Genomic DNA, 25,117 nt, shown 5'->3' on the forward strand with positions numbered 1-25,117 from the left:
CACAAACATGCCTTGTCCGACGTACTGGATTTTATGTTAAAATAATGACCCGACTAGTGCTGGAATCGCGAATTCCGTGGATACTTCTAATTTCTCGAATACCTCGGTTTTAAACAAAGTATAAATTGGAATGTTAAAAAGCGCCAAAGTTTCAGATATACATTTTATTTTAATTCTGTTCTATTCTATTTAAAATTCTGTTTATAATTCTATTTATATTATTTATCTAAACACGTAACGTTAACTTTGTTAGATACTCTGCAATTGTAATCCAATCTATCCAAGTCTATGTCAGACGATCACGAACATTGAATTCATAATAAGCTCTTAAGCCTGTGTAATATTAGATTAAAAGCAATCTAGGGATGGAGTAACGTGCTTCGACCATCTTTATTGTACTTTGTGCTTGTGATAAAAAAAACCGTGGGTTGAACAATGAATGTGAACGTTCGAAACGGAAAGCAATTGATCTCGTTAATTATTCAATTACTCTCGTGATACGTTTCAGAGTAAATTTTAATCACTGATAATCTAAACATTATAAAGAGCCGACGAAATATACATTTTTAATTAACTACTCTGATTTAATGTATCCTTTTGTAAAAATAGATTTCATCTCATTTGTTCGCTGACAAAGCAACGCTTTACGTAGAAATGCATTTAAAGCAGGAAATTCGTCGTTGCGTGGTTGTATCATTGTCATTCGACGCTCTGGTAAACGAGAACAGAGAATGCGCTATTGAAAGCAACACCGGTGTCCATTTTTAAGTGGTACGAATGGTCGTGTCACGAATCCAACAAACATTTTCTGTGTCCTGCTGAATGTGGGAAAAATATTCTCGAAATAACAACAGTACGTCAAATCGATGAACAGTGAAAACTGGAGAAGAGAGAATTGCGAGCATCAGGAAAAAATCTAGATGAACAACGTTCAGTCAGCGCAGACGTTTGACATAGTGAATGACACATTTTTGACGTACCTACGTTTCTGTTCTACGTTGACGTAACACGTTCACTAACAGAGTGAAAAATGGACATTTTTTGTACAAAGTAATACTATAACAGTTCAAAGAAAAATCTTTAAAAGAGATGGAACTAATGAAATATGTCAGCTGCAAATTTAATTTGCACTTCTGCAAAAATCAAATTTCAACTCGTTTCACGATTTTGATGAAACAATGGAACAGGAAACTTTTAGTCTGTTCCGGTGAATTTCAACTTCTCAAGACCTAACAAAAATGGTTACCACCTGTGAAAGCAACTGAACTTCTTCGTGTTTATTCCAGATTCACTCTACCTTCAAACGCCTGATGTACTTTAGTAGATAGTTGGACAGAAAGTTAACAAAGCCCAACTCAAATCGTTTGCTTCTGACTAAAAATGGTTTTAGTTTCGAAGAGTTAATGACTCATTTTCAAGGGTTGAAAAGTTTCGAAAACTCTCTATACATTAAACTGATGACTAATAAAAAAAAGGGTTCATGATCGAAGTGACTGCTTTTTAAACAAGCTTCAACGTACTCTGAAACATCGAGGTGGATGGTCAGTTATTTTTAAACAAAATTTTATTTTCGAAGCTATCTATAATTAATTCTACCCTTAGTTTTACCCTCTAATTTCAAAAAAAGATAAAAAATTTCAAAGTGGTAAACTTTAATAAGGCTCTCTTTTTAAAATTTGTAAAATCACTGATTCATTCATCCTTATTTCGAGTGATATTTTGCATGCAATTATCTTATGCCTGCGTAAACGCCTATAATTTAATTATCAATTCAAGCTTCATCAAGTAGCTGAAGCTCTGGCTAAGAGCAGGCATTATATCTCGAGACCATTCATTGTCAGATGCAAATTCCCTCATCTCTGTATAATTCGCTCTACAACAAAAAAGGTAGCTCCTCTACCGATATTCTCGCCTCTAATTACTTGCTCCTTTATCCCTGTCTGGATCCAACACAATTGACAGATATAGGATTTTCTTCTAAGTTAGGCATTTGCATATTTTAACGCGTTTACCTGCACTCATCTAATGCGATACAAATTAGTTTAATATTTAATCGTCAAAATTAAGATTTTGAGAATTTACTGCTTTTTTTTATACCACCATTGTCCCCAGGGAAGCCTAATTTGATCGCGAATCCTACCCTCGTTACTTTTTATTCTATGATGTTCCAACAACAGCTAAGAAAATGTCACTACCGTATTGTGTCAGGAACACCGGTCGGCTCGACAAAGGTACAAAGGACAGGGTAGTTAGTTTTTGAAGGTGGCCGATTAATTTAACGGCTCGAAGCTGGTTCGAGATACCTCGATCGATCATTAGGTGCAGGGACCGGTGGTTGTTGCAAGGGTTGCGGCTCGTTTGTACAACAATGTACAACACAGAAGGCTATGCCTCGACCAGCTAGACGTAGTTTCAATTGCTTAGAAATCCTCTCTGGGATTTCAATGCACAACGGAAGCTTAGAAAGTTGTTTTCGTTGGATCGCGACCGAGGAGACATCGTGACGGCGCCAATAATTAATTTCGAATCCTGGAACAATAACACTTCCGACTAGAGAAGAAACTTTTCCAACTACAACTGGGTCTATCTTGTATCCACCTGGTTAAATGTTTAATTGTTGCAGTTTCACCCTTTCTCGATCGATTTTACAATTTTCTAAATTCATATATACATGGCGTTTGAACTAAACTCGCAACTAATTAGCAACAAATACTTACTCGTCGTTTGAAGAGGATTTCTCCGAGAATTAGCGTGTTCTAGGATCTATTTTCAACGAAACAGCAGTTAATTCGGCTGTATCACAGTTCCGCGAATTGTGATTAATGGCGCCGACTGCTTTATCTCCATAATCGAGATTAGCATAATTATCAGCTCACCAGAACGTTCATGCATTACGTTTTCCTGTAAATCCTATCAGCGAACATACGTCAGTTAAACGTACGTCTCGTATCTTGCTTATCAACGTAAAGAATTTTAAAAGTTTCTGCTTATTTATGATTAAGTTCCAAATAATTTGATAAACCGCCTTTAAGCATCAATGACAACGAGAGATTTTATTTTTATTTATTGCATTCAACTTTATACCTCTCCTTTTCTTATTCTTTTCTAAACAACGGGTCATTTTTAGCACACAGTGAGCATTCAACGAAGGGTGACTATTGTCACCCTTAACAGTGGAAAGTGGGAGACCGTAGTTACCCCTTCTACATAGCGAGTGCTCAACGATGCGTGATTATAGCTGCCCTTTGCAGTAAAAGGGTTAATTTGGCGTTGAAGATATAACAGTTGAAAGCAAAAATACCGTCCACGCAATCTTTATGTAATTTTGACCAAATGGAGAGCATTACAGATGGGTGGATCGAGTAAAAATGAAAAAACCAAAAGCTGTCAAAACATAGCCACGTTTTAAACAAGGAAAAGGAAATGTAAAATTGAAGAAAGTCGTAGATGTCAGAGTGTTAAGAAAGTTTCTGTTATGATTCTGAGGAATCGATCTAAATAAGCTTCTTTTAAACGGCTTTCGACAATACCGAGAAGAAAAATTCGGTTGAGGGGCTGAAATTTTAAATATTTTTCTTGAACGGAGGTATCTCCGCAAAGGTTATACAAAGCAAGAGTAAACCGACCTTCAGAAATAGCTTCTTTGAAGATTCCTTTTGTTTGAGTTACGTTTGTAGTCGGGTTTGACAGTTATGATATGTGTATCTACATTTATGAAGATCTTATCCACCTTTAAGATACGCTTTCTGACACCACTTCTTCGGTATTAACATAAATGTTTTATGGCACTGGTTTAGGGATGTATTCTAATTTAGGAATCACACGATGTACAAATTTACAAAAAAAAATAAACAGTTGAAGTAAAAGATATATGGTAAATTTTTACATTTTCACATGTATTTTTCCACGAATTGCTCTATTCTGTAACACGAAACATTTAAATTTATAAATAAATGAACTGAGAGAGTAGCATAATCTGTACAATAAATTTGCATAATTAAAATAAACCTGATTTAGAAACAGATATGCAATTCTACATACGAGATCGTTCTTTTTCTGATAAAAGAGAGGTTCGATGCAAACGTGGACAACAACGCAATTTTGCAAACGTGCCGTTGAATAAATTACCGAAGAATTGGTAGTCGAGAAAGGTAAACGCATGGATTATGTACAGTAATGGATTTTCCAGCTCCGACAGCGTTTTATTCCTTTCAATCTTTAGTAAAATCCGCTTGAATATTCTTGGAATTTCATCGGTTCGAAGTTTAAATAATCTCAAACAAATCACAAATTCATTAACTCTTTTTTTTTTAATTAGATCAACGTACTCCCAAAGTTTACACAAAAAGTTTGACTGAAATAGAATTGAACCAGACGTAGATATGTGCTTTATTAATGATTGGAAACGTCAAGTTTTTAATAATTTCTAAGGATCCAGCACTCGGTAAGTGATAATACTTCCATCGATCGTGGAGGAGGAACGCGTGGAAATTAGAAAATTGAAAGCGAAGTAGAGAGCGAGTAACTTTTATAAGAGGTCGCTCGAGGATGTAATTGGAGGATGTTGAATTCGATTAAGTTTAACGTTGAGTCACTTCCGAGCTAGTCACTTCTTTTTAGAAAAGAAACTTATACCCTTTCTCTTTTATCTTTTCCAAGGTACACTGTATTTTTTTCCGATTAACTGTTACTGAAAAAAAAGGAAAGAAATTCAGTAAAATTTATACGAGTCTACAATGACTGAAACGTGATCAGTATTTTAACAAGAGGACATTTTACGTCAGCCAATTTAGCTGGAAAATAATGATACAATTTTATAGTGGATATGGTGACACCTTCAACCATAAAACGTGAAGCTATTCTAGTGCCTTCCCTTTATCGCAGACAATTAAACTCATCAACGTGCGAGCGACTTTTCTTCCGCGGCGATTCGCGTAAGTTTCGCGAAAAGTTAGATTGCGAATTTCAACCTGAAAGTGTATCAGCTGACGAAACGCAATCGAGCGAGATAATTGAATAAGGGTACTTGCTGTTCGTACTTCATGCGAGTAACGAAACTCTCCAGTCGGTTTGGCTAGTTAATTTCTGGCTAGCTAATTTCTTCAACGATGACAACTAGCCGAAATTAGAAGCTTGCGCATTGCTAATTATCTACCCAGTTTCCTGCCACGGCTTTGCTTTTTATTCGGAATTAATTCAAGTTTCCAAAGCATCGACAGCTTCCAAGCTTTGAACAATTAAACGACAATCTTTTATGATCAATGCTGGGTGAAATATTATATCACGTTTCAATTTTCTAAAATTGTAGATGTAGAAAATGTAGAGAATGAAAATTAAAATATAAATTTTTTCGAATTACCTACTCAGTATTATTTGAACTTATTCAACGATAATACGGTGGTTCGTATCAGTCGTTGTGATAAGATCCTTGCATAAATCTTATTTATCAGATGACCTCGGCGAAAAGAAATTATATCAGCCATTATGAACGGGAAATTTAATGCACAACCTTACGTTATCCAACGACTAAGAAATAGACATAATAATATGCTGGCAACCACTAAGGATATAACGAATAAAGCATCAATCTTAGAAATTGCAAACATGTCACGATCCAAAGGATTATTATGAAATCTTTATCAAAGAATTTGAAAAAATTGAAAGTAGTCCCTCTTTAAAACCCTAATGACTATAATAGAAAGGTCTCCAAAAAGGTTAGAAAAAGAAAAATAAAGTAACAATCCTCCATCTACGTACCCTTAAAATACCGACCCTCATTTTTCTGATCAAGGTGAGAACGCGGACCTTCTCCTGGGAAATACAATACTTTTGGTACACGATCAAACACTACGAGGTTAAAAGTCAGACTACGACTGGAATAATGCATGCAAACGGGAACTATCATTAATCGCAAAAATAAGGGACAATCCCATTTCCCGGTGCGTCGAGTGACGGTGAATCGAAGAAAGTTCGAAAGGAGTCAGCTGAAATCGTTAGAGCTCGTTTGCACGTAAATCTTCTGCAGCTGTCGCCTAGGTACCGACGAAAAGAGAATCCGCGTGGCAGTTTCGCAGAGTATTCTTCGGGGTTTCACGATATCGTAGAGCCGGCAAGGCATCGTTCGCGCGGATAAACGGCACGAATCATGAACCGTAATTTAGTAAGCTTCTTAAGCGGACTAAGGGAGCCGTGCACGTGCTATGTAATCGCTGCTGCTGTTGCCAGCTTGCCTCGTTACGCGACAAACGATGCATGATTTAATATTATTACAATTTCAAAGATTAATTACATTATAAACTTCGAACTTGATGATATTGAAAGGAAAAATTTGGAAATCTTGCTGGGTAAGGTGGAGAACTCTCCTCCTATACCCCATTCCCCCAAAATATTAAAATGTTAAAATAATCATTTCTTTTATCGAAGTACCCACTTTATTTAACAGAATTTGTAATTCATTAAAATAATTATTCTCTGGTCATTAATATTCATTAAGCTGCAATTAGCGTTTTCTTTTATAACAACCAACCTTCACTAGCCGGAGAGTAATAAAGTATAATTACTGTTAGAATTTATCAAAATGTCCACATAAACGTCCTTCCGGAAGAATCTTATTTTTCCTGCGAAACGTCACATCATTAGTTATCAGCAATCTTGGCGGAAACTAGTAATTGCAAAGTTTCGCAGTCTTCCAATTTTGTAACTGCCAGGCTGTCAATATCACGAACGCTTCGTGCAAACAACTTTCAATTCTTAATGGCCGACAAAGATTTCCGTACAAGTAATCGCCGTCAAATTCTTTACCCGTAATCGGAATATACTGCTTTCAATTGCAAACAATTGCAATGTTATTATTCTTACTCTTCAACGGAATACAAAAGGGTTGATTCGAGAAGAATTGAACGCGTCAGAATGTACTGAATAAAGGACGCGGTAATTGATAAATAAATTACCTTCGTTTTCTCTTGATCTTATAAATGCTCAATATGCTTCACTCGTGACGCATGGAACACGTCAATCCTGTAATTTAATTCATTTAGCGAGAGAAGCGCGTGACGTTTGCGTCACAGATTTCACTCAAATTTTGCACGTGGTTAGACCATTCTATGTATCGTAAGGCACTAAATCCACACGAATAATTATCTGATTAAATAATTGATAATTGTGCAATACAAATTTCGCGATAATCATTTCGACTACGTTTGCGCGAAGAATTTATTCCGATAACTCAGAAAAATGAAAAATTATTCAATTCTGATTGCAATCGATTAATTCACACTGCAGATTGGATCCATTTGTTTCGATATGAAACCAAACAAGAAAAGTAAAGAAACACCTTCAATAAATCCATGGTATAACTTGTTTAAAGAAAGAATTCCAGGACATCCATTGTTGCATTCCAATTTTGAAATGAAATTGCTTAATGTTTATTTAGTTGCACGATCATTAATGACCATTAGAGCCTTTTTTTGCATTTCCTTTCTCGACAGGTAGTTTGTAAAACATTGTTTGATAAAAGAAGACAGAAGTATTTTATTAACGACGATGTCTCCCAGCAAAGAATGGGGCACCATCGAAATAATTAGAGTATGAGAGAATCGTGGGTCGCTAAGGCTTTCTGTATTTTTTATTATCTTCCAGGGATGCAATTTAATTTGCACTTTCATTCCTTTGCCAACGTTTCAAGGAAGGCCTTTGCGTTTGAATCTTCATTTGTCCCTCGAATAGGAGAAATGATTGCAAAATACAAACGTACAAATGCCATAAGAAATGTTGTTCTCTCGAAAATTATTTTAACACAGATTAGTCAAGAAAATTCAAATCTTTAGTATACAGATTCGTTTTTTGAAAATCTACTTGGTGGGTGTATTTGAGAAAAACAAAGGTATTGTCTATGATAAAGGAAAGATTACAACAATTTTGCTGAAACTGTTTGAATCGCCCTTGTACAATCATCAGATAATGGAATGAAATTTAGTTTATGCAGTTGGACGAAATTGCAATAATCACGAGCATTTGCTGGGAGATGGAAGATATAATGGCCTCGTAACGAATAAATGGAATTGTCAGAATGTTACGTGTGTTATCAGTTTCGATTTCATTCTGTAATTAAAACATCGTAAAATGACATATTACTTACAGAACGAAAATTTGTGTTACCAGTCGTATAAATATTCAAGTTGTGCCGATAATAATTTATGAGTGAGCATTTAGAGATATAATTTTACATGCAAATTAAGTAGGACCATTATATAATAAACATGAAATTATTAATAATTCACACATGATAATGAGTTATAAAATGTTTAATTAACTAGTAGCATAATTAGATATTGATTTACGGTTGTTGAAATTGATTTATTAAATTTATATCTGTTGCCAATGAAAGATAATAGATTAATAAATAATAATGCAATTAACAAATATTGTAACAGGTTAACAGCGTGAAAAATTCACTTTAATTAAAGTGAAGATTTTAATAAAAATGTTAAAAATAATATTCCATTTGAATTTACATTTTAAATTTAAAATTTCATGATGATTTTTATTTGCAATTTTCTGATGATTAAATTTTGACAGTGCATGTATAATACCATTGATTTTATGCATATTAAAAAGCTTGATATATTTTTGAATCCGGGATTATTATCGAACATTTCGAAGATTACAGATCCGATATGGATTACAAAACATTGCAGCTTTTCACGGAACAAAATAAAACTTATAAGAGGCTAAATATTTATTGTTCCACAATTTTATTAACACTGTAACGAAATATAAGCTTGAATGGACTTTTCAAAGATAAATTTCAGAATGAATAACCACGGTCCCACTAATTTTCTTTTTTATTTTTCTCGCGCAGGAAACTCATTGCGAGCAAAAAAATATCCACGTTCAAATTTTGCAGCAAAGTTTTCTCGTTAAATCGTATTTATCGACGTTTATATCATGGAAATTACCCGTGACATTAATTTTCAAACAAAAATATCTGCCAGTCGTATTAAATGCAACTACCCCTTTTAATATTTTATGAAAATTTTCAAACACGAAATAAACCTGCTACTGAGAGTAAATTTAATACACGTTTTGTTCACATTTATGTTGAAATAAGTTAAACATTTGAAATAGGTATATAATTGCACAACGAAACTCTTGTTTCAAAGAACATTGAATTAAACAATGAATAAATAATTAATTATATTAATTAATATATGAATTTCAAACTTGAATACTCCATCAATATTTTCTTTATATTTGGCTTTTCAATTTGTAATATTTTTAATTTTTCTTTATTTTAAGTTTCATCCACTAATTTCAAACGCGACGAAATTGAAAAGACAATAGAATCATTTGGACAATAACAGGGTCGCATTCCACGTAAAATTGAATGTGATTTTAATTAAATCCTGAGAGCGTCCCGGTGAAAGAAGATCAGGAGATATAACTGCCTTGTTACACACGATTAATGCATAAATCAGAAAATGTTTCTCATATTTTGTATGTAAATTAATTTTTTTTTTAATTTTCTTCCTATGATCTTTACAGGTAATTACTATTTAAACTGCAACTATTAAATTTTCGCATTTTTAAAAGATTTACTCAAACTATTATGACCATAAAGGCAAGCTAGTCGGTGGCTCGATGCGTTCAGGATTTATCAAATTTAACCTAATTTTTGTTATAGAATTAAATATTCCGAATTTAGCAACCACGTCCGAGTAAAATTTACAATTCAAAACAGCGGAAAGTTTCCCCGAAAAAATTAAAAATAAAAGCACCCAATGTATATTCATTAGATAAACGAATTTTTACTTTTTCCTTTGGAAAAATTGTCTTGGCAATTTGGAAGAATACGATCGGAAAATTTCACATAATTTTTGTCAGATTATTAAAATGTAAATATAGAGGATGTTACAATATTTTCGTTCGCGTTCAGCACCTACGACAATTTATCTACAAGAATATCGAATTCTTGAATCGTTCCTATGGGAAATACAGGATGATCTGGAAAGGTAGACGAAGAATTTATAGAGGTTTTGTGGTTAAAAATTTATGATACATCCTTCTCACGACATTAATACTGTCCTTTAAATGAAGAAAATTTATTATTTCTATCCAGAAGTTTCTATCATATTCCTACAAAATTAAGCTTATATACCAATGCATAGACTAAAGCATTTGAACATAATTTGCACATTAATGCAAACAATAGAGTGCGCAAAGTATTTGCTCGGCGATAGCTTACAACTCACTAAATATAAATTCAATGCAACATGCCTGGGACGAGTTGAGAATTTAGTTAAGAGAATGCAATAGAACTCCGACAGTTTTGAAAATGTATACAGTTCCATGGCGTGAAGATATTAAAGTTCTGTTGAAATGAAAGATGTCGCACAGTATCGTGTGCATTTAACTTTTGCTCTAATTTCATATGAATTGTTATCTTCGTCTGTGTCAGAGTCCATTTAAAGGTTAAAATTTTGAAGAAATCTAATCTAAAATGGCCACTTTTTGGTCCTTTTCGAAAACTAAATGAAGTATCTGATTTTCACAATGATTTGAAGGCAAATAAAATAAATTTTTACAGAGATAAATCTCATTCTATATAAATTATATGAATTTGTTAGATAAATGTTGAAATCGTTCTTACGTCACTATTGAAAAGGGTTGAAATAGGGTACATATGTATATGCCAACACAATTTCCCAGCGACTCGTAACGCGGTTTGCATACGTTAGGAAAATAAAATCTCAACGATCAAAAGGTTCGCTCGCAAGGTATACCTTACCTTATATGCGTGTACCTAGTAAAGAAAACACGATACAGGGATAGAGAGAGGTCACAGGACGCCATGAATCATCAAGGAAAATACACCGAGACGAAGAAAACGTTAATGCGTGTGCCTTGTAACGTCAATCAACGCTAATGTCCAGATAATTATAGCGTATAGCATTATGAAAATGGAAAATTCTAGGTTCAAACAACGTCAAGATCCTTCTATTATTTTGCACTTGAAATTCATTTTATCACACTTAAATTTCATGTAAGCAATTTTAGCCATTTTTTGGTGTGAAAATATCATAATTTTATCTAATACCATAAAACAGATATCTACAATCAGAATAACAATGACTCAAAAATTTCATCTTCAAGTGCAAAATAAATCCTAAGTCAACGACAATTTCCTGCAATAGTCTCGCGATATTCTCGTAAAGAGAATAGGATAAAAGAGTTATTTGAGGATAGATATAGGACTGTTTGCTTTCATGAGTACCATTAAATATCGTGATTAAAATTTTTAAACGCCGAGTAATAAAAGACACAGCACTCAGTACAGCTCTATTGCGGTGCTGTTTTATTGGTAACTCTCAGTATGCACTTCATGTTGGTCAAATAAAACTACTCACCTGACCTTTCACCGAGCGCATTGTTTTATAACAATGAAATGTTATAAAAACTGATATGAACTCTCTGCTTTGTATCGCAACTAAAAGTGTACTGTACGAAGTACCCTTTGCAAACGCTTTTTATAGTGTAATTCAGAGTTTAGTAAAATCCAGTTAAGATTAGTTGAACAATTAACGACTTAAAAGTATTACAAAATACCACTTATGGCTAATCAATTCGAAGCTTAAAGTTGGAAGGAAATGATTATAAAAAGGTTTCATTCGTCTGCTGGGTCAGCAAGTACCCAGGCTCTACCGTCTGAGGGTTAATCCAAAATTTATTCTCATACAGAGATAACATTACAACGTGGCGAACAGGTCTTCCCGAGTAACTAAGATGTTTTTAATTAAATGTCTACTTCTAAATTAACCCTTCAGTTCCAATTGAACTTCATAAAAATGTCTTCAGCTCGTTAAAGAATTTAACACGCTCATACAGACAGTAGAATTGGACACCTAAAAGAAATCATTAATTGCCAATTATTAATTCATGATTCATTACTTTCGAATGAAATGAAGGGTAGAAAATTTTAATCTACACTTTGACGATTTTTTCAAGCTGAATATTGCGCAGGACGTGTCAGGATCTTAAATGGGGGAAGTGAAGTGAATAAATTTCGCGCCCTGAACTTTATAACTTCCGTTTAACATTCTCTCTAGAAATGTAAAGTATACCTATCCATCTAATAATCTACTAAATTCTTTTAAACTTCAAAATTTTGTGGGAAATTGATAGGAAAAATTTAGAGAATAATAAGAATATAATTTTGTTCATTAAATTCTTCTAACTACCTCGAAAATTTTTCAGAAAATTAACAAGAAATGATAAGGATATAAATTTTATCTCACATTATCAAAATTATATATAGTACTAATCTAAAAATAGAAGCAGCATTTTTTGCTCAAACATTAAACATTGTAAAATGTCCCAAAATTGATGTCTCCTCGGGTTTCACGAAAATAAAATTCTCTATTTCAGTACATATATCCGTGATATTTGCACGAGATAATGAGATTAAAGAATTTAAAACCATCCCTCCAGGTGGAAATTTTGAAACACTACAAACTAGCCATTCAGAGAAACGCAGTGAAACGAAGTTCATCAGTAAACTGCTTCTGCAGTTTGATTAACTTAATTTCGTCGCTCGATTCTGTTATCACTAATCCTTAATGTGACTATTATAAATACATCGCAACTTCGTACACTTGCAAACTCGCTTCATTGTGAACGTTTTTATTAAACCATATCTGGTATCTCGTCAAATCTATACAGAATATTTTGAGTATTGACAGGTTGATATATTGGCAGCAGGAGATAACGAGGTTGCAAGGTTTCGCGTGTATTTTAGATGGCAAGGGAATCGAGGTTGTCCATAGTGTTGGTAGAAACAATAGACTTAAAGCTTTACTCTAGATCTTTGCATCTCTATATTGCCTGGCAGACTGCGTTATCTGGCCAGATGTTGCCGAATTTTAAGCGTAACCAATTTATCGCTTTATATATATTTTGTTTTCATCTATATCCTAGTTTATTCTAGTTACGTAGGCAGTGTTGAAAGCTTTTATCGGTTCGCGATAACCGTTAAAAGTTTTTAACGAAAAACTTTATTTCCCGTTGTTATCGAATTTTCCTACGTTATTTCATCGGCTCTATTATTTTGGAATTTTTATCACGGATCTCGAATGAACGGGTTATTGATTAGAATGGACGCGTGAAGGTAATAGAATACTGAAAGAAGCTTTTATAGAGAACAATCCTTTCGATCTTACTTTCATTTTTAACAAGTTCAGCGTCGAAGATAGGAAAAGGGAAAATTGAAAGTGTGTAAGATTATTTGGATCATTTTGACAGCGGGTGCCTCGGAAAAATGTTGAATTTTATTTTTACCTGGGGAAGCTCGATTCGATCGCGAGTATACTGATCGTAATTCATAGACCTTGTCGATTTAATGGGATGATTATACAATAAATAAAAGAGAAATAGTAGACATTTTCATTCACTTTTTCTCTTGTTAATATCGTCGACTAACCGAACCGAGAAATGAAAAGATTATTCTATGATGTTAACCACTTTGAAGATTGACGTCAACATTCACCTTGACGCGTAATGATACTGTTACTGATTACAATGTTGGCAATGGCTTTCTTGAAAGTAACTCCCTCGAATCGATTGCTATCACTAATGATTACATGTTATTATTTCATATTTATCGTAGATGAAATGACGATTAATAGTTGTACGTTGAGTACGAGAGCTGTTCTCCTTTTCTGCTTCGATGCAAAACTTATTTATTAATCTTTGCATGTCTGAGAAATTACATTAAATAATTCTCTAAAATTCTATGTCAAATATTGGAACAGATAATTATTTGTCTCGCTTAAATTAATTGCAAACTAAACAGAAAAGGAGGAGTACGGATTTTCTAAATACGTCAGAAATGAAATAAGGATTCAAGCTATTAATAAAATGGAATTACCATTGTACAAATTTGACACGACTCTATAATTAATAACCTACTGCAAAGAATAGATTGTATAAGTGATAAAAAGAAGAGAATCTGAATCACTTGAATAGATTTACGTCACGTTCCCAGTAACAATACATTTCTGATGTTTATAAGCATTTTAAATTACATCTACAGTGGAATTACCGTGAAATTTGCGTCATTAAACACTCAAATATACACCTTATCTTCGATAAGGAAAACCTTTTAAATCTTATTATATAAAGGGTTACATCTGGCACAGATAATTTAGTCGTTTGGTTTACAGCATAAGAGAACATCTTTTTCCAAATTTCTACCTCCAACAAATGTAAGGATAATAGACGAGAAGTTGTGTAATTTTTATGTGGTGTCTTTTTAATTTGATTAATTCATAACATTCATCAATTGATGACTTGACGAATAAAATATATTAAAATATTTTTCATTTATTTTCTCAAGAAGAATCAATTCTTGTTAATTATAAAATAAATCTTCAGTTGGAAAGATACAAAAGACAGAATTAATTAGTAAGTAAAGGTGACGATTTAACATTGAACACCTGTCCGTCTACCTGAATTAAGCTGACTTTGTGTCTTCACGACGTCCTTGTAAATATCGAGGTGATGTACAAAGCAGCTCGATAAAAGCAAGCCACGATTACTTTTTACTGGCGAGATAAAATAAGGGTCGGTCGGACGAGACAATCGACCCTGATCGTCATTCGATCGAAAATGAATATTAACACCATGGATATACGAGCACGCTATACACCCCCCTTTTTTCTCTATGTTACAGATTAACAAGATGTCACTGTCAGAGTTCCGTAAAAAGAAGTTACTCTACGTTTTCAACACCTTCTTCGGTGAGTAAAAGATTTATTTTTTAAATTTAATATTGCTGTATATGTATCATTGATAGTCGTACATGTGTACAATAGTAGTTAATTAACGTAATTATTCTTCACCTTACAATTTTAAAAACATTGCGGTAGCTTTAAAATTCTTCTGAAATTTTATCTTCTGAAAAATTTCTCAAGCAATTTTCTCTACTGGCAAATGATATATCCACTTACTCTCGGCTTTAATCGAATTCCTCAATTTCGGAGGAAAAATCACGTTATCCTTAGCAACATCTTCGGGTACATAAAGAACATTTTCAACCGAATGGTCAGCATTGCTGTTAACATTCCGGGTAATCCGATTCCGTGCCAATTACTTCGGTACCCTCAACGACTCCTAATTGTCCCAAGAACGTTATCTCCGGTGTTCACTCGAACGAACATCCTTAGCCATCATTCTAGTCCCGATACGGCGAGCTTTCATCGCCAGTTGGCCAGTATTTTTCCCGAGAAGTGGAGGAGCCAGTCGCTTGGTAACGAAATAGCAAAACTGATTGCCGTTCTCTCCCTCGATTCTAACGTGCTCTTCTTCGAACCAGCGCCAACAATCTTATTCCACTTTCGGTCCTTCCTTTTCGAGGCTATCGCGTGAACCGACCGCCAGCGATACTCCCTTCCAGTGAAATGAAATACCGACCATCCTGTGTAGGGTGGTCGTCATCATCCCCTTGGGTATTTTTTTCGGGGGTTGAAAACGGAATCAAGGTTGTACAGGGAGGCGTTTTGTTCGGTCTCTCTATGGCACCTATGTGTTGGCCAGTCGGCTAAAAGTGAGCCAACCTCGGACACCTATTTATGGTATGGAACAAGAACAGATAAACAATGGATGCGGTTAAAGGGGGATGTCTTGCTGCTGGTGAAATTACACGTTCCTGTTTATGTGCGCGTATCTTTCGCATAGATGCATCTGTGTACAGGGGCAATCATTCATACAAGTTGGATGCAGTTTTGTGGCTTGTGCGCGCATTCGAGAGAAACGTCAGTTACAGGACATCTTTGTCGCGCGGTTTGGCAAGTATCCTCGATGCACATTGCGGTTCATAAATACTAGGATACTTATAAAATTTCAGGTGTATAAAATAATATTAAAGATATCAAGGAAACGTTTGCACAATTATTTTCGTTAAATCTTAAGCTTCAAATCGATGCATCGCAAGTTTTATTTCATAGTACTTTTAATTTGTCAACGCCACGCGTCGCGAAAGTATCACGGGCATGAATAATAGGCTGGCGTAAATATTACGCGTAATTAACGAACGAAACTTACGAATAGAGTGGTAGATGTGAACAGGTGTGCATCGAGAACTGCGTTAACAGTATATGCGATGCTAGCAGCCCGAGCTTGTTCGTGTGAAGCATGGAGGTCACAGGCGTGTACACGCTTGGCGGACCTCATTAGCCCCTCACTTTCTTTCCTTCTTTGACCGTCGATCGGCTGCTAAACATATCCCACAGGGCTGTTCTTCGCCGTCGATACGGTATTTCACCGTGACCCAGAGAATGCCGTGAACGACGTTAGGTAAATCGTGGAATCTCCGCTTGTCATTCAAGCTTATAAATGATCGCACGTGTTTCGAGCCTGCATTTACTACAGTGGATGATCAAATTATGATCAGACGAAAAGAAATCTCATGGCGATTGCACCAAATTTAGTACAAGAGTGGGTGGGAGGTTCTTTGACAGAAGAAGCCACATAATATACTTTCCACATATTTTTGAAAGTATACAAGTTCGAAGTTTCTCTACAGAGGAAAAGTGTTTGCGTTTCAGAAAGGACGCACTTCCGGATCTATGTTTATACGACCTTTTATCTTCCTTAGGGGAAGTAGAAAAAGCTAACAAAGTTTGGCCACCTATTTTTCTATAACCTTTTATAATAATCCATATTTATTGATAATATCTCTGGAAAATTTTGAAAAATTTTCTTTCGAGCAAGGAATTCTCAAAGCACGAATTAACGACAACCTTCTGAAATAAATATTTGAACCAAATTAACCAAAGTCTTAGGATTCATTGTGAAAACGACAATTGACAAACAGGAAGTCTCGGGATCCGAGAGGGTGGAGGGATAGACACCTGAATGAAGAAGAAAAGTCGTAGCAGAGTGAGCCAGGAAAATTGGGTCGAGTCGCGAAAATTAATGACATCCGATTCAAACGACGACGACGACGACCTTGTCGTCGAAGAATGAATGGCACGATCGACGAGGGCTCGTCTTTTCGAACGGGTCCGTCGCGAAATCTTGCGCACAGCTCTCTCGCTGGATACAGGCCAAAATTCCATCCCTCTGCCCACCAACACCTGACTCACGCCCATATTTCATTACATCGATTCCTTGTCACGTGTTTTGCCTACGTGATCGAGCCCCTTTTCCCCGTGGAAAGCTTTCCACCGAAGCTTGAACGCGACCACCGAAGGGTTTTGTTTCGATCATCGGCGCGTACCCGAGCGATAAGCTGACGGTGCTAATGGTAGCCGAAACCAACCATTTAATGTTAACGTCGTGAACTTAATGCGGATGATGCCTTTGACACCGTCTTGACATAATGTTGGACGTGCCGCAATTTATCTCCGGGATTATACTTCTTTCCTTGGACACCAGCCAAGCTTCACTCGCATCTTTACTTATTTAGTATTTGCAATTTCTCAGTGAGCTTAATAATTGCGCGAAAAAATCGTATAGAATTATACTCATTTTTGGCATTGTACTAATCATTAATTTTTCTTTTTTTTTTTAATGCTTCCAGATGTCAATCAAAGTGGCACGATCGATAGGAAGGATTTCGATCTTGCTATACAAGTAAGTTGTAGAAGAATGTGCTATTTTCTTTTTCATTAAGAATGATATGAATAATTTCTTTTTTCTGTTATAGCGAATCAATGAAAATAGAGGATGGAGTGCTGACAATCCCAAAGCTCTAAGTATAAAAGAAAATTTACTGAAAATGTGGGAGGGTTTGAGGTCAAGAGCTGATACAGACCAAGATGGCCAGGTAACAAATTTTGAAAATTTATGTAGAAAAATATTTTAACACTGGCAGAGACCAGGGTGGACATGGTACCCTGACAAAATTCTAAAATTTTGAAAATTTAATATTTTAATTCCACATTCAATTACACCCGCTTGTTATTTCATTTCGATCCCCGTGTAAATTTCAGAAATACAATCAAACGATATTTTTACTCAGGAATTTTAGTTTCCGGTTATATTTTTCAGGTTAGCCGAGATGAATGGTTTTCACTGTGGGAAGAATACGCAAAAAATCCATCGAACCCATCCGAATGGCAACAAACATACATGACTTTAACGTTCCAGTTATTCGATGCATCTGGTAAGCTTATTATACTTTCAATTTCTCAGAACAATGGAAAATTTTCGCTGCATTGTTCTTTGATAATTTCCTAAGTTTGCTAAGTTCACTAAACTTTCTACGATTTCTCACTGAGAACACAACCGAACACAGCTTCAAAATATTACAAATGCAATGCAGCACAATGCACCAAGGTTACACTGCACATAATGCATTTTCAGATGGCACATAACTGATTAGAAAATCAATTAAAAAAGAAAATTTCATGCACCCCCTTAATATAATACCACCCGAAGAAAGCATACCGATTCAATAAATAAATTTTCCAGAAATCGATTAAAACGTTAACGAAATTACTAATTAACCAAAGAATGTATCGTTATTGTTAATTCAGGTGACAAATCGATCGACGAGAACGAATTCTGCAACGTGTGCAGATATCACGGGGTGGCTGAAACCGAGGCCAGGGATGCTTTCAAAAAACTAGGGGTGGTAAGCGTAAATTATAATTAACACAGTTACACGAAAACACCCTCACCCGTGGGACACTAATTCCATCAAACTATTCCTCTTTTGTATAGGGTCAGGAAATGAACTGGGATAAATTCACCAACCTCTGGAAGCAATATTTCTCCTCGGACGAGCCAACCGCAGCCGGAAACTTTATTTTCGGGAAAACTTCCTTCTAACTCGTTTATTTTTTTTTTCCACCCCCCTACGGAATTCGAATACGTATACTGCACTTCCTTGCGTCGCATTTTCTTTTTCATTGTAATTTTTTAATTCACCCTAAGACGAACTCGATTAAATCTCTTTTCCTTTCAACAACGAATTAAATATATTTAATTTCTTGATAATTTAAAGTTTCAACTACTTTCTACCCTCTTGGCGTTGTAAATAATCATCCTCGTGAATTCGATTATTCACGAACGGATGATATGCTCGACAAATAATATCGTTTCTATCCGCTGGATAAAAATGGCGGCAATTAAGTATATCTCATTGTATGTTTGTATATGTAGAGTATTTAAATGTAAGAGAGCAAAAGAACTCTAATGATCGTGACATGTGCAAAGTCTTGTTCGTTCAGTGTCAAAAAATCGTTGTGCTTTCGAACGAGATATAAATATTTCCCTCCATTATTGAACAAACGATATTCGCAGAGTTTAAGTGTAGCTTCAATGTTTTCGTGTAACATTGGAAACAAAGTCGACGTGGGGCAGTGTTTAAAGAAAAAGAAAAAAAAAATCTTCGTGTAATTATCGGCAGGAGAATTAGAAGAGATTAAAAAAAAAAAAAGGTTTTAAATGTTGGCTTAATTATCGTGTAAGAAGCATCGCAGAAATGAAACGTTATATTTTAAAAGCGTCAATATCGTCGTAAATGTGTCTTATATAGACATTATTATATGCTGTTATACTAATAAGGAAACAGATCAAAGTGTCTACGTTTGATTTTAATGATTGCAAATATGGTAATTAGATCGAAATAAACGACGCAAATTTTTTGCAACTAGTCAATTTCAACTTTAGAGGATGAAATTATCCTCTAAAGTTGTAGCTTAAAAATACTAAATGTTTCAAAAACTATCATAGATATAAGAATTGATGGTAAGTATTAATTTAATTAAGCAGCTAAAATATACCTCAAATTTCGTCAAAATTAAAAGTGGATGCTTTGATATATTTTCTTGTAAGAAGTGCAGAGGAATGTACGTATATCTTACAGAAATATATAAATATAAATATACAAATGAATACATATTATATTTGAACGACAGAGTTATCAATAAATTGTAATGAAAGAGATTTTTAAATTTTAATCGATGTTGACTTGAAGATGCAGCCAGGGAATTAAACAGCTGGTACATATTCGAATTTTGAAATGTTCAATTCTCTATTGCTCGATGAAATTTTTAATTCAGCGTAAAAAGAAATTAAAATTTGATGAAATGAAATAATCATTTAATCCATCAAAAGTGGGCAATAGAAGAACATTAATGAAAAGTAATAAATCAAAATACGATTACTCACGCACACTCGTATTCGTACAATTCTGAAGATTATATTTTGATTTCGACATCGTGCTACAATAATAGATTGGATTTTAATACCATGTGCTTTTCAATTAGCCGCTTTGTTTCAGATTACTCATCAGTTCATTATTACAACTTTTTTTCATTTATTTGAGATAGAATTATAGAAAAGAAGTACGATTGTACGAATACGATTGAGAGAGATTTAATTGTACCCTTTGAAACTTGTCCTGTGCTTCAAGGTATCAAACACTATCGTTGTTCCGTGATTTAACATAGTGTGTTATGTAATTCTGAATGTACAATAAAATGAAATTGAAAATATCTACGCGGAAATTGGTTTTGATTGAGGTCCTGTAAACGAACACGAGTAAATACAATGAACTATGTTAAACCTTGTTAAACTTTGTTGTTAAATATTTTTCTTACGATATCTAACTGATTGTAATTTAGAGAAATAATACTTGAAATATTATTTTGCAAGTTTACCTACACGGAATGCTTAATAATTGATGGTATAAACAGATAAATCTTCGTTATAAGAAAAACAAAGTTTTTATTTTCATTACTATCAATCGAATGGTTAATAATTATCGAGCAAGTTGTTTTTTAAATATATCATTTGAGATAATTTCAGGAATCACTGTGGAATTTTTATTGATTGCACGAGTACTCGATAATTATTCAAAATATACAAACATTTTAATTGAAATAGTAATAATATTATATATTTTCTGTCTCTTTCTATTATACCATTAATTAGTACGCATATCTCGTACATATCATTACACCAATTATAAAATAAAATGGTATTCAATTATTATATTAAAAATATATTCGAACGCTTCAGATCAGTTTATAATTAATGCACTGTATGAAGAACGAGGAAAAATTATCGAAGCGAAGAAAACTTTATCGACATGTTATGAGAACGACAGCTCAATTTGTAATAATAAGTTTCAAACTCAACACGAATTCTAGCATCAAGGGCACGGATTATCGTAAAATATGCTTCCGGAATTTGTTTCTATTATCAATCACTGCCCGTGAAGGTATGCCTGTTTCTATACGCATTAAAGAAGCCGAGTCAATTACGACCCAAATCTTTCTAATGTTTTATCAATTAGAAAAATAATATCTAAAGAAATAGTATACAATTTAACGAATCTAAAATTGAATTTAAATTATAAATCATTAGGTCAGTAATAGCCCGGCTTCATACTAAGAGGGCTGAAAAGCGATTTACATAATGTACGACGATAAATTCTAACCCGTCGTTTATTGCAGCGAAAAATAAAAGAATCAAGGAATGAACGAGAACAATTCACAATCGTGAATTTAATTGGCGAAAAGATAATAACCGTGCCCATTCGTTGTGAAAAACACAAGCGATATTGCTGTCTCTCGAATTCGATATACAATAAATATGTTAATGGTGTTACTGACTGTTTTTGTGAAACGTGCCGATAACAGCACAAGCGAAACTATGTAAAAAATCAAATGCACGTTACTCTTGAAATAAAGGTGTCTATGGACTTCAATTCCACTGTCTGTCTATGATTTTTCCTTATTGTACAGCACTGAGAATAGTAGACTTACCGGGTTCCTGGTCCTCGCTGTAGATCACCCCTTCCCCGGGTTCCTGGTCCCCGCTGTAGATCATCCCTTCCTCGGATTCCTGGCCCAAGCCGTAGTTCCTAGTCCCCGCCGTAGGGCGCTCTGTCTATAATCCCCCACCGATGGCCGAGTAGGGACTGACGATGGAAGGGGAAGCACCATGTATATCTGTGGCCCCCCACCACTTACCTATACAGATCTGTAGCCCCCACCACTCGCGTATACACGCTTATGCTGAAAAATGTACATTAATATTTGTATTATTTATTCCAATTTTTTATTTATGTACTACTACTTTATACCATTTTATACTACTTTGTACTACTTTATACTACTCCTTATATCCTAACTTCTTCTTCTAATTCTCTGTTATTATCAATATCGTCAAGATTAAAGTTTTGTAAATTTTTACTTTCCCTATAATGTCCTTTTTACGAAGGAAGCCTACTGTGCTCGATATTGTTCATTATATATTAAATGTAATCATCTTACGAGTATAATTATCAGTTAAAGTGTAAATATTCAAGCAGATTAGCTTACGAATCATATTGCGAATGAAAGCATAAAATCTTAAAACATACCGTTACATCTCTGCGTTTTCGTATTGCATCAGACAGATGACTTTGTTTTTCACCTCATAGCTAATCGTAATATTCTTTTTTTAAACACTTTAACCCTTGAAAAATGTTGATATTTGGAATAACAAACGCGCAAAACAGCGTTACCGCCATACTAATAAATAGAGGGAAACGGAACGATAAATCGATATACGGTTCGATTGTCGATCAACTGTGACGTTTGACAAGCGTCAAACTGCTAGCACCATCTTACTATAAGAATATAAAGTATTTGTTGCTTGGTTATGTTTCGCGGTGGGAAGATTTGAAAACAAGATATGCAGGAAAATTCGGTGAGTATTTCATTTCACCAAAATTAATTTAATATTTTCTACTGATTTGTACTATCAATCTTCTGGCTATGCGATTAATACATTATCCAGCGTTTTATTGTTATATAATACTATACTTTTAACCTAAAAGTTTTCCGTTCCCGTTCGAATCCCTCGTAATATATATATGTATAGTCAGTATTTAAAATGCGAATTCATTTCGCTGGTATCTTATCTGTAACAGTCATCAGATAAACGAAAAACTTTATATGCTACCTTCTTGGATCAGAGCTCAGTATTAATCTTACTGTAGGAAGACTCACTATGGTTGACCCAATCACTACATGCGACATTGCATATTACTCTGAAGCCTTACAGCCCTACACATTCTTCTATTTATACACAATATTATCTGTCAATGCAAGCTGTAGCTTTAGTTATTGTTAAAGTGAATAATATAGATAAATGTAGCTAGTGAAAAGTGTATTGCATGGTTCTAACGCGTTGATTATCCACTTAAAGTTACTGCCCCCTGAGGTGATATAAGTCAAGGCATAATGTAAGTATTATAATTAAAGATTCTTCATTTATAAGTCATTTTGTAAATGTTTTATGAATTTTCACAGCATAGTGTGTAAGAGCATAATAATAAAATAAATGATAGAAACTAAACACTAATAATATAGAGACTTATATTGATCCTCATTAATATTAATAATCTATTATATCTGACCTGTTATTTAATGATAATTTTGAATACCAACTCTATTTTTAAAACTATGTTGCATGTATGTAATAAACTCTTGTTAATACAACTGATAGATTCTAAAAATTAAATATTGATGCAGATTGAAATCTTTAATGTGGGAATATATATTATTACTACATTAAATAGAATAACCCTTTTACAGGTTGGATTACAGTGATGAGTTAGAATTACAAAAAGAAGCAGACGAGGTGGAACAATTTGCCATGACTTCATTAGGAAAACTAATATTTGTAGACTTACACTGTAGGCAACCAAAGTCTTTATCTTCTGATAAACCATCTTTAGATATTATTGATTCCTTATCCCTTGCTTTTGAAAATCTGTTTTATATGCCATTTGACATCATTGAAAATTATGGTAGTACTTTACGTACACTGGATATTAGCCATAATAAATTTAGTAGGTAGGTATATCTTACTTAAAATATTTATACATGTTATTTTAAAATTCTACATGTATAAATAAATACTAAGTGCAATTAAAGAATTTTGAATAAGATGCATATTCTTCATTGCCTGTTTAGAAACTTACAATTCTTGGCTGAATTTGAGAATTTAACATCTCTCAACTTAGATCACAATGACATAGATGATCACACTGTATTTCCACATATGCCAAAACTTCAACTTCTATGGTTAAATCATAATAACATAGAAGAACTGTATCCATTTGTTAAGAATCTCTATGAGAGTGTACCCAATCTTAGATATTTATGTCTTATGGGTAATAAGGCAGCACCAAGTTATTTAAATGGTGGAAGTTTTTATGACTATCTTCAATACAGGTATGAAAACAGAATGGTGCTAAATTTAGAACTAGTAACGTTGTACCGTTTTTGTGTTTTGAGATAAATGTTTTTTGAAAAAAGGTTGTACATCATATCTTGGTTTCCTCATTTGGTACATTTGGATGACCGAATCGTAACTTCGGAACAACGTCAGGAAGCAAGAAGACTTTTCAAGCGACCATTCTTAGAAAATTTGACTGAACATGCTCCTCTTCCAGAGTGCATTAAACATCTGCACAGTAAATTAACAAACATGTTCTCGAAACCAACACTGCCTTATAAGTTGAAACCAAGAGGAACAAACTTTATTATTTAATGCAGTATTAAAGTTGTTAATATAATTCAACTTGAAAGTTATCTACTTTTATCAAAGTAGCATAACATTTCTAGAAGGATACAGGTTTTTATTTAGCGTAAAATAATATTTATGAAAAAAAAAGCGTATGGTTTTACTTCGTATACAAATAAATAATACACGGAAACAAGCACTTGGGGCAGTAACAGATAAGTGTATACTGAAGTACATAACTTTTTTTTTTTAATACTTCGGTCTAAACAATATGATTAAATCATTTGTATGTAAACAATAAAAATTTTAGGTCAAATATAATGTCAACAAAAACGTATTTAATTATACAACAGTTTATATATAAATACTACTGAATTGTAATTCAGAGAGTACTCGTTCTATTTTGCAATAATTTTTTATAAACGTTGTATAATAATACCTTTTGTACAGTGCGCTTGTATGTATTTGCTCAGAAAAATTTTATATCAATGGTAGTAACGAATAAAAACTTTTAATACAAAATATAACACGTTTTTAGAATTTTATCCTTCTTTTTTATCTTTATTTATGACGATTGTCTTATATAAACTTT

The 25,117-nt window shown here is 33.9% G+C and overlaps 3 protein-coding genes across 8 annotated transcripts in view; 2 read left to right on the top strand and 1 right to left on the bottom strand.

The window, feature by feature from the left end:
• LOC114878086 (calexcitin-2) overlaps nucleotides 1–21,715 on the top strand; it is a 31,829-nt gene extending 10,114 nt beyond the window's left edge. Inside the window, exons 1-7 of one of the 2 annotated variants that reach the window (XM_029191488.2) lie at nucleotides 14,186–14,258; nucleotides 14,726–14,792; nucleotides 17,576–17,628; nucleotides 17,702–17,821; nucleotides 18,046–18,160; nucleotides 18,534–18,631; nucleotides 18,721–21,715. In XM_029191488.2, coding sequence (XP_029047321.1) covers nucleotides 14,735–14,792; nucleotides 17,576–17,628; nucleotides 17,702–17,821; nucleotides 18,046–18,160; nucleotides 18,534–18,631; nucleotides 18,721–18,828 — 552 coding nt within the window. In that variant the 5' untranslated portion in view covers nucleotides 14,186–14,258; nucleotides 14,726–14,734 and the 3' untranslated portion in view covers nucleotides 18,829–21,715. Of the gene's footprint in view, nucleotides 1–14,185; nucleotides 14,259–14,725; nucleotides 14,793–17,575; nucleotides 17,629–17,701; nucleotides 17,822–18,045; nucleotides 18,161–18,533; nucleotides 18,632–18,720 lie in introns of those variants that run through there. The other variant, XM_029191487.2, reaches the window with a different exon arrangement.
• LOC114878085 overlaps nucleotides 1–23,038 on the bottom strand; it is a 49,701-nt gene extending 26,663 nt beyond the window's left edge. For 3 of the 4 annotated variants that reach the window (XM_046286925.1, XM_046286922.1, XM_029191486.2), the window contains exons 1-2: nucleotides 22,957–23,038; nucleotides 21,774–22,025 (exon numbers count right to left, since the gene is read on the bottom strand). The gene's annotated coding sequence lies outside the window, so the exon portion shown is untranslated. Of the gene's footprint in view, nucleotides 1–21,773; nucleotides 22,026–22,372; nucleotides 22,503–22,956 lie in introns of those variants that run through there. The other variant, XM_046286924.1, reaches the window with a different exon arrangement.
• On the top strand, nucleotides 22,604–25,049 carry LOC114878084 (leucine-rich melanocyte differentiation-associated protein-like). 2 transcript variants are annotated; one of them, XM_029191485.2, is made up of 4 exons: nucleotides 22,604–22,701; nucleotides 23,592–23,852; nucleotides 23,973–24,233; nucleotides 24,318–25,049. In XM_029191485.2, the coding sequence occupies exons 2-4, from the start codon at nucleotides 23,653–23,655 to the stop codon at nucleotides 24,550–24,552; spliced, it is 696 nt and encodes a 231-aa protein (XP_029047318.1). In that variant the 5' UTR covers nucleotides 22,604–22,701; nucleotides 23,592–23,652; the 3' UTR covers nucleotides 24,553–25,049. The 2 variants fall into 2 exon arrangements, with proteins under 2 accessions (XP_029047318.1, XP_029047317.1); XM_029191484.2 differs by lacking the exon at nucleotides 22,604–22,701 and adding an exon at nucleotides 22,995–23,239.
• Nucleotides 25,050–25,117: the final 68 nt, after the last annotated feature.

The sequence above is a fragment of the Osmia bicornis genome, chromosome 8 (genome assembly GCF_907164935.1).
Source record: "Osmia bicornis bicornis chromosome 8, iOsmBic2.1, whole genome shotgun sequence".
NCBI lineage: Eukaryota > Metazoa > Arthropoda > Insecta > Hymenoptera > Megachilidae > Osmia > Osmia bicornis.

Excerpts from the sequence above, each read along its gene's own strand:
- LOC114878084 (XM_029191484.2), top strand. Across the intron at positions 23,853-23,972 it reads AGCCATAATAAATTTAGTAG|AAACTTACAATTCTTGGCTG; the intron begins GTAGGTATATCT and ends TTGCCTGTTTAG. Across the intron at positions 24,234-24,317 it reads TATGACTATCTTCAATACAG|GTTGTACATCATATCTTGGT; the intron begins GTATGAAAACAG and ends TTTTGAAAAAAG.